The sequence below is a fragment of the Pongo abelii genome, chromosome 6, assembly GCF_028885655.2.
Source record: "Pongo abelii isolate AG06213 chromosome 6, NHGRI_mPonAbe1-v2.0_pri, whole genome shotgun sequence".
Lineage (NCBI taxonomy): Eukaryota > Metazoa > Chordata > Mammalia > Primates > Hominidae > Pongo > Pongo abelii.
This window is the reverse complement of record NC_071991.2, coordinates 8,863,753-8,877,173: the sequence shown is the minus strand read 5'-3', so window position 1 is coordinate 8,877,173 and position 13,421 is coordinate 8,863,753. Positions and strand designations below refer to the sequence as shown.

At 46.0% G+C, this 13,421-nt stretch overlaps 1 protein-coding gene across 2 annotated transcripts in view; it reads left to right on the top strand.

Moving 5' to 3' along the window:
• Nucleotides 1–2,445, top strand: part of KPNA7 (karyopherin subunit alpha 7) — a 150,223-nt gene extending 147,778 nt beyond the window's left edge. The window contains exon 11 of one of the 2 annotated variants that reach the window (XM_003780595.3): nt 2,223–2,445. In XM_003780595.3, coding sequence (XP_003780643.1) covers nt 2,223–2,309 — 87 coding nt within the window. In that variant the 3' untranslated portion in view covers nt 2,310–2,445. The remainder of the gene's footprint in view (nt 1–2,222) is intronic. The other variant, XM_054560197.1, reaches the window with a different exon arrangement.
• Nucleotides 2,446–13,421: the final 10,976 nt, after the last annotated feature.

Here is a 13,421-nt window from a genome sequence, read left to right as displayed (position 1 = left end):
CGCCTGCCTCAGGCCTCCCAAAGTGCTGGGATTACAGGCGTGAGCCACCGCGCCCGGCAGAAATTTTTCATATGAGGAAGGCAACCTCACAATTATTTCATGACCAGATCAACATGGGGCTAGGAGTTTACAGAGTGACACTTCTCAGGTGTCAAAGGTGACTTACCAGCAAAATGAAGGACCATACAATCAATATGCCCAGGTGGATGGTGTGGTTAGCTGGGGCAGTTAATCTTGATTTGGGACCAAGAAGATGCTCTTGGCTGGGAGCAGTGGTTCATATGTGTAATCTCAGCACTTTGGGAGGCTGAGGCAGGTGGATCACGAGGTTAGGAGTTCAAGACCAGTCTGGCCAACATGGCGAAACCCTGTCTCTACTAAAAATACAAAATTAGTTGGGTGTGGTGGTTTGTGCCCGTAATCCCAGCTACTCAGGAGGCTGAGGCAGGAGAATAGCTTGAACCCCAGAACAGAGGTTGCAGTGAGCCGAGATGGTACCACTGTATTCCAGCCTGGGCAACAGAGCAAAACTCCATCTCCAAAAAAAAAGCTCTCAAGCCAGGTGTGGTAGCTCATGCCTATAATTGCAGCACTTTGGGAGGCTAAGACGGGTGGATTGCTTGAGTCCAAGAGCTCTGAGACCAGCCTGGGCAACATAGCGAGACCCCATATCTACAAAAAATACAAAAATTAGCCCGGTGTAATGTCACGTGCCTGTAATCCGTTACTCGGGAGGCTACAGTGGGAGGATTGCTTGAGCTGTGATTGTGCCACTGCACTCCAACCTAGGCAACAGCACGAGACTGTCTTAAAAAATAAAAAAATTCTCTCAAAGGAGACCAGACCTAGAATGGTGATAAGCATTTTCCAGGTTAATGGTTCCTATGAAAACCTCATAAATAAGAAGCTCAGCTGGGTGCAGTGGCTCACGCCTGTAATCCCAGCACTTTAGGAGGCCGAGGCGGGTGGATCACCTGAGGTCAGGAGTTCGAGACCAGCCTGGCCAACGTGGCGAAACCCCATCTCTACTAAAAATACAAAAATTAGCTGGGTGTGGTGACAGACGCTCATAATCCCAGCTACTCAGGAGGCTGAGGCAGCAGAATCACTTGAACCCAGAAAGCAGAGGTTGTAGTGAGCTGCAATCATGCCACTGTACTCCAGCCTGGGCGACAGAACGAGACTCCATCTCAAAAAAATAAATAAATAATAAGAGACTTATCTTTTAAAGGGGGTTTGATCCCTGGGGCTTGATCCAAGAACTCCAGGGTAAAGATTTCTGGACTAGAAGTAGTAGCTATACCCATCATTTGCTTACTCATTGTCAGGACGGTGTTCTATGTCTATCAAAACTGCATTTAAAAATAAGCTACTCACAAAAGGACAAATACTATGCGATTCCACTTAGATATGGTACCTACAGTCATCAAATCTGTAGAGACAAAGTAGAATGGTGGTTGCCAGGTGCTGGGTGGAAGAGGGAATGAGGAGTGGTTAAATACAGTGATCCCCACCTTTTTGACACTAGGGACCAGTTTTTGTGAAAGACAAATTTTCCACAGGCTAGGGGGTGAGCGATGGCTTCGGGATGATTCAAGAGCATTATATTTATTGTGCACTTTATATTATTACACGGTAATATATAATGAAATAATTATACAGCTCATCGTAATGCAGAATCAGTGGGAACCCTGAGCTCTTTTCCTGCAACTAGACGATCCCATCTGGGGGTGATGGGAGACAGTGACAGATCATGAGGCGCTAGATTCTCATAAGGAGCATGCAGCCTGGTTCCCTGGCATGTGCAGTTCACAGCAGGGTTTGTGCTGCTGTGAGAATCTAATGCTGCTGCCGATCTGACAGGAGGCAGAGCTCGGGTGGGAATGCGAGTGATGGGGAGTGGCTGTAAATACAGACGAAGCTTCGCTTGCTGGCCTGCTGCTCACCTCTGCTATGTGGCCCAGTTCCTAATAGGCCACGGATGCAGGGTTGGGGACCCCTGATGTAATAGGTACAAAGCTTCAGGTGTGCAAGATGAAAAATTCTAGAGGTGGGTGGTGGTGATGGTTGCGCAACAATGTAAATGTACTTAATTGCTACCAAGCTACCTGCTTAAACATGGTTAAGAGGGTCGATTTTGTTACAAGGTGCATCTTGCCAAATGTGCAGTGATAATGTGCTGAGAATCCTGGAGGTATAACAGTGTCTGTTCTCTCCTGAAGGAAGAAGATGAGAGCCTAACTTTACTGAGCCGAGTCATAGACCAAGATTATGAATTTATAGATTATGAATGCTTAGCAAAAAAATAGCTGAGCTCCATACCTCCTAAACCAACATCCCAGTGCTAAAGGATAACTTCTTTAAGAAGCAGCAGTCCTCTATCTTAGTGTAACCCAAATGTGAAGCTTTTAAAACTTGACATTAATAAAATGTTCAACACTTTCACCTTTCTCTATCTGAACTTCAGATAAACGACTTGCATCTTAAAACCGTGTGGAATTCATCTCCTAAGAACATTTGTGTAGGCCGGGTGTGGTGGCTCACACCTGTAATCCCAGCTCTTTGGGAGGCCAAGGTGGGTGGATCACCTGAGGTCAGGAGTTTGAGACCAGCCTGGCCCACACAGTGAAACTCCGTCTGTATTAAAAATACAAAAAATTAGCCAGGCATGGTGACGCATGCCTGTAATCCTAGCTATTTGGGAGTCTGAGGCAGGAGAATTGCTTGAACCCAGGAGGGCGGAGGTTGCAGCGAACTGGGATGGAGCCATTGTACTCCAGCCTGGGCAACAAGAGTGAAACTCCTTCTCAAAAAAAAAAATAATAAAAAATAAAGAACATTTGTTTAGTAATTGCCTTTTAAAAGGTCTTAAAGCAAAACCTTCAAGACAGTAGAATGGTCATATAGCTATCTGGACAGACTTTTTCTTTTTCTTTTTCTTTTTTTTTTTTTTTGAGATGGAATTTCGCTCTTGTCACCCAGGCTGGAGTGCAGTGGTGTGATCTAGGCTCACTGCAACCTGTGTCTCCCGGGTTCCAGTGATTTTCCTGCCTCTCCTGCCAAATAGCTGGGACTATAGGTGCCTGCCACCATGCTGGGCTAATTTTTGTATTTTTGGTAGAGATGGGGTTTCACCATGTTGACCAGGCTGGTCTCAAACTCATGACCTCAGGTGATCCACATGTCTCAGCCTCCCAAAGTGCTTGGATTACAGGCGTGAGCCACCATGCCCAGCCTCTACACAGACTTTGACTTGCAGATACAATATTGTTGGTTCTTGGTGCTGCAGGGACAGTGTTACTGGCCTTCTTTCCTCTGGCAATTAATATCCTGACACTGACAAGATCTAAGATAATTTTCTCTAGAAACTCAATCTCTTTTATTCTTCCTAGAAAGAGAGAGAGAGAGAGAGAGAGTGTTTCTATATTTCAGGGCAGCACCACCACATGCAGCTAATCTTTTAAAGAATTCTGTAGAGATGGGGTCTTACTATGTTCAGGTTAGTCTTGAACACCTGGCCTCAAATGGTCCTCCCACCTCAGCCTCCCGAAGTGCTGGGATTACAGACATGAGCCACTGCACCTGGCCTACGTTTTATATTTGAACCATGACTTTCTTGTATACTTAATTTTCATAACTTAAATGAACTTTGATACAATGTACATATTTTACAGAGCTATAGATATTTAAAGCAAAGGAGGACCCATGCCTCTTCCACCCCGTCCCCAGAGGCCAGAACTTTCTACTCTTTGATCTGTTTAGTCTATGCGTTTGTAATTCCAAACATTATGCTTATGATCATTTAAAGACGATGTTTGAATTTACAGAAGAGATAGCCATTTTTTTATACCACCTCCCTGTCTTCCCATCATAGATATCTAATTTCTGTTAGCTTGATGTCCAGGCTTTATCATAATGATGTAAGTTATATTCAGAAGTGTGTTTTCCTTAGTATTAATCTACATCTTCGCTCATATGCTTTGTTTTCCTTGGGTTTACCTCATATCAAATTCTTTGCTACAGGTGTAAACCTCCTGCTGAATGTAATACGTCAGTAATCTACCAACATGCTTGTCATCCACACCCACTGGAGAGCTCTGTCATGCTCCAGCCTGGAATAGTTGCCCTCATCCTCTGGTACATGTCTATTGTCCTGGGATTGGCTTTTACCATCATCCTGGGGGCTCTACTCACTTTTCCTGGGTCAGTGTCCCTGTTTCCAGGATCTCACGCCTGCCTGTGCTTGTTTTCCCCTTTATTTTAGGGACAAGGTCTTACTCTGTCGCCCAGGCTGGGCTGCAGTGGAACCATCACAGCTCAGCTCAGGGCAGCCTTGCTAAAGCAATCCTCCTGCCTCAGCCTCCTGAGTAGCTGGGTCTACAGGTGTGTGCCACTATGCCCAGCTAATTGCTTAATTAATTTGGCTTTTAAATTTTTAATTAATTTGGCTTTGGGAAGCCAAGGCAAGAGGATTGCTTGAGCCAGGGAGTTCGAGGCTGCAGTGAGCTATGATGGTGCTACTGCACTCCAGCCTAGGCTATGAGGTAAGACCCTGTCTCCAAAATAAATGATCACATGAGGTAGGCATGGGATCCAGGAAAGAGGGAAGCTGACCTTGAATTCCTGGGATCAAGCGATCCTCCTGCCTTGGCTTCTCAAAGTGTTGGGATTACAGGCGTGAGCCACTGAGACCCACTGGCTTTTAATATGTATCTTCTGAGATAAGGTGCATGGGAGGTTAAATTTCAGACACTGCTTATCCAAAAACATGTACTTTATTTTTTATTTTTATTTTTGAGACGGAGTCTTGCTCTGTTACCCAGACTGGAGTGCAGTGGCACAATCTTGGTTCACTGCAAACTCCACCTCCCGGGTTCAAGCGATTCTCCTGCCTCAGCCTCCCGAGTAGCTGGGATCACAGGCGCCCGCCAACATGCCCAACTAATTTTTGTATTTTTTTTATTAGTAGAGATGGGGTTTCATCATGCTGAACAGGCTAGTCTCAAACTCCCGACCTCAGTGGGATTATAGGTGTGAGCCACCGTACCTGGCCTTTGAAAAAATGGACTTTGTTTTGACTCCTGGTTGATAATCCAGCTGCAGACAGTGTTCTAGACTGGAAACTATGACCTTCAGAATGTTGCAAGCATCGATCATTATCTTCTAGTTTTCAATGTTGGGTTCAAAGTCTTCTACTCTGATTGCCAACTATTTTGTGCATAACTGTCTTCCCCTGTCTCAACTCCACTGACTGAAATTTGTAGGTTGTGTCTCCAGTATTCTTAAATGTGCTGTCCTGAATAGAAACCTATTTTCTGTACATCCAAGTAGGAGCCTTGCAGTCTAGAACTGTCTTTTTAATTTTTAAAAAACAAGAGCTTGGAACAGTGGTTCACGCCTATAATTCCAGCACTTTGGGAGGCTGAGGTGGGAGGATCCCTTGAGTCCAGGAGTTTGAGACCAGCCTGGGCAACATAGCAAGACCCCATCTCTAAAAAGAAAAAGAAAAAAAGAATTATCTCCCCTGCCACCACCATTTTTTTTCCCACTGAGACGGATTCTCTCATTTTCTTGTCCCATTCTCTATTTTCCATCTTTATTTTTTACTTTCTGGGGTATGTATTCTACTTTATCTCTTCTTCCAGGCTTTTCATTTCTGCAGTCACTTAATTTGAGGCACTTTGTTTACACAGGTTTCCCTTTTCAAGCCTCCTTCTTCATTAGTGCAAGATCCTATCTGTGCTATCAACCTAGCTTTGTTTGTGCATTGATTCTTGGGGGGTGTTTGTTGTTAGTTTGATGTGCCCATGGCAAAGGCTTCCATCAGATGTCTGGTGTCTTTGGATCTCTGCTTATAATAGAAAGGTCCTCGGGCTGTGAACGGGGCCTGTCATTAGTGGATATCTGCTGGGTAACCCCACAGAAACCTGGCCATTCCAACAAGTGATCCCAATGATCAGAGCTGCAGATTTTTTTTGAGACAAAGTCTTGTTCTGTCACCCAGGCTGGAGTGCAGTGGCACAATCTCTGCTCACTGCAACCTCCACCTTCTGGGTTCAAGTGGTTTCTCGTGCCTCAGCCTCCCAAGTAGCTGGGATTACAGGTGCACACCACTGCGCCCAGCTAATTTTTGTATTTTCAGTAGAGACAGGGTTTCACCATGTTGACCCAGGATGGTCTTGAATTCCTGACCTGAAGTGATCCACCCATCTCGGCCTCCCAAAGTGCTGGGATCACAGGCATGAGCCACTGCGCCTGGCCCAGAGATGTAGATCTTTTTTCATGGGCTGGTTAGTTTTCCTAAAGAGGAGTCCTTCAACCATTCATTTGTGAGACTTATGCTTCCCTCCTTCCATTCTCTGGGCAAGGCACAGGAACAAGGTCAGGTTGTTTATCTATTTTTGAGATGGAATCATGCTCTGTCACCCAGGCTGGAGTGCAGTGGTGCGATCTCAGCTCACTGCAACCTCCGTTCCCAGGTTCAAGCGATTCTCCTGTCTCGGACTCCTGAGTAGCTGAGATTACAGGCGTGCACCACCATGCCTGGCTAATTTTTGTATTTTTAGTACAGATAGGGTTTCACCATGTTGGCCAGGCTGGTCTTGAACTCCTGACCTCAAGTGATCTGCCCACCTCGGCCTCCCAAAATGTTGGGATTACAGGCGTGAGACACTGCACCCGGCCAAGGTCAGGTTGTTCAGTAAGCAAAATACTCATTTTTCTCAGTTTTGCTCCCTCAGATGCTGTCCTCCCCAAGTCCAGAGTCATTACACCCACCCTCTCAGGGAACTGCCAAGCTTTCAGCCTGGGGGCTAAAATTCCAATAAAATTGTTTCAGGTTACATTGTTTTAAAAAATGTATTTAAGACAGGGAGTCTCCCTGTCGCCAGGCTGGAGTGAAGTGGCGCGATCTCAGCTCACTGCAACCTCCACCTCCTGGGTAGCTGGGATTATGAGCACATGCCACCACGGCCAGGTAATTTTTGTATTTTTGGTAGACACGGGGTTTCAGCATGTTGGCCAGGATGGTCTCAATCTCTTGACCTTGTGATCCACCCACGTTGGCTTGGCCTCCAAAGTGCTGGGATTACAGATGTGAGCTACCGCGGTTACATTAATGGAGAGTTCAGGATTGGAAGGAAACTAATGTCAAGGGCTAGACGTGCTTTAAAGTTCTTTGAAGTGGGTGGCGGTGCATCCGTGTCAAAGATGAGGAAACAGCCGGGTGTGGTGGTGTGTACCTGTGGTCCCAGCTATTCAGGAGACTGAGGTGGAAGAATCGTTTGAGGCCAGGAGTTTGAGACCAGCCTAGGCATCATAGCAAGATCCCATCTCTACAAATTTAAAAAATTAGCTGGATGGGGTGGTCCCTAGCTGCTTGGGAGCCTGAGGTGGGAGGATCACTTGAGCCCAGGAGGTTGAGGCAGCTGTGAGCCATGATCCTGCCACCGTACCCCAGCCTGGGGGACAGAGCCAGACCCTATCTCTTGAAAAAAAAAATAAGGAAACAAGTCCCAAAGTGGTAAAGATGAACACTCCAACAACATGGCAAAACAATCCAACAACATGGCAAAAATGCAGAATTCTTGCACCTCAAACAGACTCTGGGGGGTAGGACCTAAGTATCAATGTGTTTAACCAGCTTCCCAGGGGCATTTGAAAGGCAAATGCTAAAGCAGATGAAGTTCCTACCCTCAAGAGGTTTAGATTCTAGTTAGGGAGACAGACAATAAACCAATGTAAGGTAAGTCAAGTTCCAGGAAGAAAAAGCTGGATAAGAAAACATGACAAGAGTGTTGTTTTAGACTTGGTGCCAAGGCAGTGGTTCCCTTTTGGACACCACGGACTGGTTTTGTGGAAGGCAATTTTTCCACAGATAGGGGGGTGTGGGGGCGGGGGGAATGGTTTGGGGATAATTCAAGCACATTCCACTTATTGTGTACTTTATTATTACATTGTAATAGATAATGAAACAATTCTATAACTCACCATCATGTAGAATCAGTGGGAGCCCTGAGCTTGTCTTCCTGCAACTAGATGGTCCCATCTGGAGGTGATGGGAGACCTTGACAGATCATCAGGCATTAGATTCTCATAAGGAGGCCAGGCACAGTGGCTCATGACTGTAATCCTAGCACTTTGGGAGGCCAAGGTGGGTGTATCACCTGAGGTCAGGAATTCGAGACCAGCCTGGCCAACATGGTGAAACCCTGTCCCTACTAAAAAAAAATTAGCTGGGCATGATGGCATAAGCTTGTAGTCCCAGCTACTTAGGCTGAGGCAGGAGAATTGCTTGAACCCAGGAAGTGGAGGTTGCAGTGAGCCAAGGTTGTGCCAGTATACTCCAGCTTTTTTTGACCCTATCTGAAAAATTCTGAGGAGTATGCAGTCTAGATCCCTGGCATGTACAGTTCACAATAGGGTTCTCTCTCGTATGGGAATCTAATGCTGCCATTGATCTGACAGGAGGTGGAGCTCAGCTTCGCTCACCTGCTGCTCATCTCCTGCTGGGTGGCCCGGTTCCTATCAGGCTACGGACTGGTCTAGGGATTAGGGACCACTGTGCTGAGGCAAGGCTGGCCCTGAAGGAGGTGAAGAAGGTAGTCCTGCAGATCTCTGGGAAAGGCATCCCAGGCAGAGGAGACAGTGCGGCCAGGGCACAGGGGTGGGAGCTGGCTCCAGGTGTGTGAGCAGCAGGCTCCGTGGCTGGAGCGAGGTGGAGTTGGGGTATGAGAGGCTGAGGTTAGAGAGCATCACATCAGGGAGCCTTGTAAGCTAAGATGCAGACTTTGAATTTTATTCTAAATATTATGGGAATCTCCCGAACACATGTGACATTTGGTACCCTTCACTTTTCATATAACGCCTGTGCATGCAGAACATTCTTCAGAAAAAGCTGTGTGGGCAGTGGTCAAAAGAGGGAGTAACTAGACTGGGCATGGTGGCTCACGCCTGTAATCCCAGCACTTTGGGAGGCTGAGGTGGCGGATCATGAGGTCAGGAGTTTGAGACCAGCGTGGCTGACATGGTGAAACCTTGTCTCTACTAAAGATACAAAAAATTAGCTGGGCATGGTGGCACGTGCCTGTAATCCCAGCTACTTGGGAGGCTGAGGTAGGAGAATCACTTGAACCTGGGAGGCAGACGTTGCAGTGAGCCAAGATTGTGCCATTGCACTCCAGCCTGGGCAACAGGGTGAAACTCTATCTCAAAAAATAATAAAATGGAAAGGCCGGGCACGGTGGCTCACGCCTGTAATCCCAGCACTTTGGGAGCCCAAGGCGGGTGGATCACCTAAGGTCAGGAGTTCGAGACCAGCCTGGCCAATGTGGTGAAACCCCGTCTCTACTAAAAATATAAAAATTAGCTGAGCATGGTGGTGTACACCTGTAATCCCAGCTACTCAGGAGGCTGATGATGGAAAATCACTTGAATGTGGGGGACAGAGGTTGCAGCAAGCCGAGATCACTCCACTGCACTGCAGCCTGGGTGACAGAGACTGTCTCAAAGTAAACGAGGATGGAAAGGACCTAGAAACATAGTAGGTGCTAGGCAGTGTGGTCATGGATAGGAGATGTTGAAAGAGGGATTAAACTGGGCATGCTGATGTATACCTGTAATCCCAGTGTATTAGTCTGTTTTGGCATTGCTATAAATAAATACCTGAGTCTGGGTGGTTTATAAAGAAAAGATGTTTAATTGGCTCATGATTCTGCAGGCTGCACAGGAAGCATGGCTGGGAAGGCCTCAGGAAATTTTCAATCATGGCAGAAGGTGAAGGGGAGGCAGGCATGTTCCACATGGCCAGAGCAGAAGGAAGAGAGAGAAGGGGGAGGTGCTATACACTTTTAAACAACCAGATCTCATGAGAACCCACTATGACAAGAACAACAAGGGGGAAATCTGCCTCCATGATCCAATCACCACCTACCAGGCCCCACCTCCAATGTTGGGGATTACTATTTGACATGAGATTTGGTCGGAGACACAAATCCAAACCCTATCACCCAATTACCTGAGAAGCTGAAGCTGGAGGATCCCTTGAGCCCAGGAGTTCAAGTCCAGCCTGGACAACATAGCAAGACCCTGTCTCAAAGGGATTGGGCTTGATCTATACAAGTTGAGTGTAGAGATTAAGCTAAATTTTGGCTCAGAAGTGTCACACCAAAACATCATGCCCAAAGCAGGTCTTTGGTGGCCTTTGATAAATGAAGAGAAAAGATGTTTGGGTGTTAGTCTAAAATACTGCTGGAAGACAGTTCACCTGCACCAACTTCTCATTTAGTGATGACAGCAAGTCTATGATTTAGTGGACATTGGGGCCTGCAATCAGTATCTTCATCTCCTTCTGCAGTGATTATCTGTCCACTGCTGAGAGCTATGCTGAGGGTGGGGTACTCCTCGAGGGGCTGTGCCACCCCACATGGAGATGGGGGCAACTGGGAGACTCCACTCTGTACCCTCTTTCCTCGTCAGCTCAGGATGCCCTAGGTGGCAGATCTTTGGCCAAGCACACTCTTTCTCCGAGACTTTTTTTTTTTTTTAAAAGACAAGGCCTCGCTCTGTCGCCCAAGCTGGAGTGCAGTGGCTGTGAGTAGGGCCTGTCATTGGTGGACATCTGCTAGGTGACCGCACAGGAACCCGGCCATTCCAACAAGTGATCCCAATGATCAGAGCTGCAGATCTTATTTTAGTTTTATTTTTTGAGACAAAGACTAGTTCTGTCACCCAGGCTGGAGTGTAGTGGCATGATCTCGGCTCACTGTAACCTCTGCCCCTAGGCTCAAGTGATCCTCCTGCCTCAGCCTCCTGAGTAGCTGGGATTACAGGCACATGCCACCATGCTCGGCCTCCCTAATAGCTGGGACCACAGGCGTGTACTGCCATACCTGGCTAATTTTTGTATTTTTAGCAGACGGGGTTTCGCCATGTTGACCAGGCTGGTCTCAAAACTCCTGACCTCAGGTGATCTTCCTGCCTTGGCCTCCCAAAGTGCTGGGATTACAGGCGTGAGCCACCGCGCCTGGTCTGAGACTTTGAATCTTAAACCCAGGGGCTGGGAACAGAAGAAATAGCTCGCGTGTCTTTGATGACTCCAGTGGCAAGCCCCCTGCTGTGGACGTTTCCAGTGGCTGCCTGCATCCTGCCTCTCCAGGCCTCCTTTTTGGTCTTAGGTGCTCTCCCATACTCTTTCAAGAAATTCTTTTTAAGTAGCCAGAGAGAGTAGGTTCTTGTTGCTTGAAACTGAAGGATCTTAAGTGATGCCCATGAGGAGTAGAAAATGGTACCATAACTCAAGACATTATTTCAATCCAAAAGATTAAGTCCCATTCTGTCAAAATAGAGACAGTATATAACATTTGAATTTTTACATTAAATAATGTTAAATAGGTAATATTTGTTATATATAAAATAGACACTAGGCCAGGCGTGGTGGCTTATACCTATAATCTCAGCACTTTGGGAGGCTGAGGTGGGAGAATCACCTGAGGCCATGAGTTCAAGACCAGCCTCGGCAACACAGCATGACCCCATCTCTATAAAAATAAAAAATTAGCTAGGTGTGGTGGTGACGATCTGTAGTCCCAGCTACTCAGGAGGCTGAGGTGGAAGGGTCACTTTAACCCAGTAGTTCAAGTTTACAGTGAGCTACAATTGCACCACTGCACTCCAGCCTGGGCAACAAAGTTAGACCCTGTCTCAAAAAAGAAAAAATATATATATACACACATATATATTTATAGTGTATATATAAAATATGTATATTATATATAAATATATTACAAATTTAATATATTTGTAATTGAAAAAAAGTATTGAAAAAAATGGTCCTATGACTTCAACACAATAATTTTTGTTTGCATTTCTTTTCTAGGTTGAATTTACATACACTTTTTTTTTTCTGAGGTGGAGTTTTGCTCTTGTTGCCCAGGCTGGAGTGCAGTGGCGCAATCTCGGCTCACTGCAACCTCCGCCTTCCAGGTTCGAGTGATCCTCCTGCCTCAGCTTCCCGAGTAGCTGGGATTATAGGAGTGTGCCACCACATCCAGCTAATTTTTGTATTTTTAGTAGAGCTAGGGTTTCTTCATGTTGATCAGGCTGGTCTTGAACTCCCAACCTCAGTTGATCTGCCTGCCTCAGCCTCCCAAAGTGTTGGGATTACAGGCGTGAGCTACCGCGTCCAGCCTTAGATATACTTTTTTTAAAGAATCTGATTGGAATACAGATTCTTTTTTAACATCTTAAAGCATTTTTCCCCCTATTCATAGACTGTAGTTGAAGGGAGGCAGAAAGGTGAGACGGTTTACAAAGATATGTCTTCGAGAAAAAATTTTTTTAATTAAAAAAGCTGGAAGCCCTATTGAGCTTAGTCACTGTTGTCCGAGTGATCTAACCTTGTTGGCTCAAAACACTGTCAACTTTTTTTCCTTCTCTTTGCATGACAAAGGAGCCTTTGTAGTTTGAAAATACTAATACCGACTTGCCTAGCAAGGTTTAAAAAAACGAGCAATTTGCCTTTTGTACATGGTCTGGGTGCAAAGAGATGGTGTTAGTCACCTTCTGGCTGGGTGCCCACGTGCTTAGACTTGGGGAGTTGGGATGACTGGCGAGGCAACAAAGAGAGGAAGGAGGGTGTGAATGGCTATAGGTTGGTTTACGGTGTGAACACTGAACTGGAACAATTTGACCTTTTGCATTTGCCCAGAAATTGTCATGTACCTCAAAGAATGCAATTCTCAGCTGGGCATGGTGGCACATGCCTGTAATCCCAGCACTTTGGGAGGCCAAGGCAGGTGGATCACCTGAGGTCAGGAGTTCAAGACCAGCCTGGCCAACATAGTGAGACCCTGTCTCTGCTAAAAATACAAAATTAGCTGGGCATGGTGGCACATGCCTGTAATCCCAGTTACTCGGGAGGCAAGGCTGGAGAATCACTTGAACCCAGGAGGTGGAGGTTGTAGTGAGCTGAGATTGCACCATTGCACTCCAGCTTGGGCAACAAGAGCAAAACTCAATCTCAAAAAAAAAAAAAAAAAAAAAAAATTGCAATCTTGGTTAGCCATGCACACTGCGTAACTTATCTGCTGTTTTTTCCTGAAACATGGACTGTGTTAATGATAATGGCATGCATTATAAGGCAGCACAGGTTGCTTTAAGGCATAAAAGAATAACTTGGAGCCATGAGCCCTGGGGTCAGTCCTACTCTTTTTCTAAATAGCCTAAGCCTGGACATGTCATGTAATTTCACTGTTAAGTGCCTCATTTACGGATTCTTTTCTGTCAATTCCTTTGGGCTTCAGTTTTTTTCATCTGTAAAAGAAGGGGTTCAAGTGTCAAACAAGGCGATGCAAAAATGGTTATCCTCAATTTCCAAGAAAACGAGCTCATAAGGTTAGCCAACTTGCCCTTCATCTTTCAGT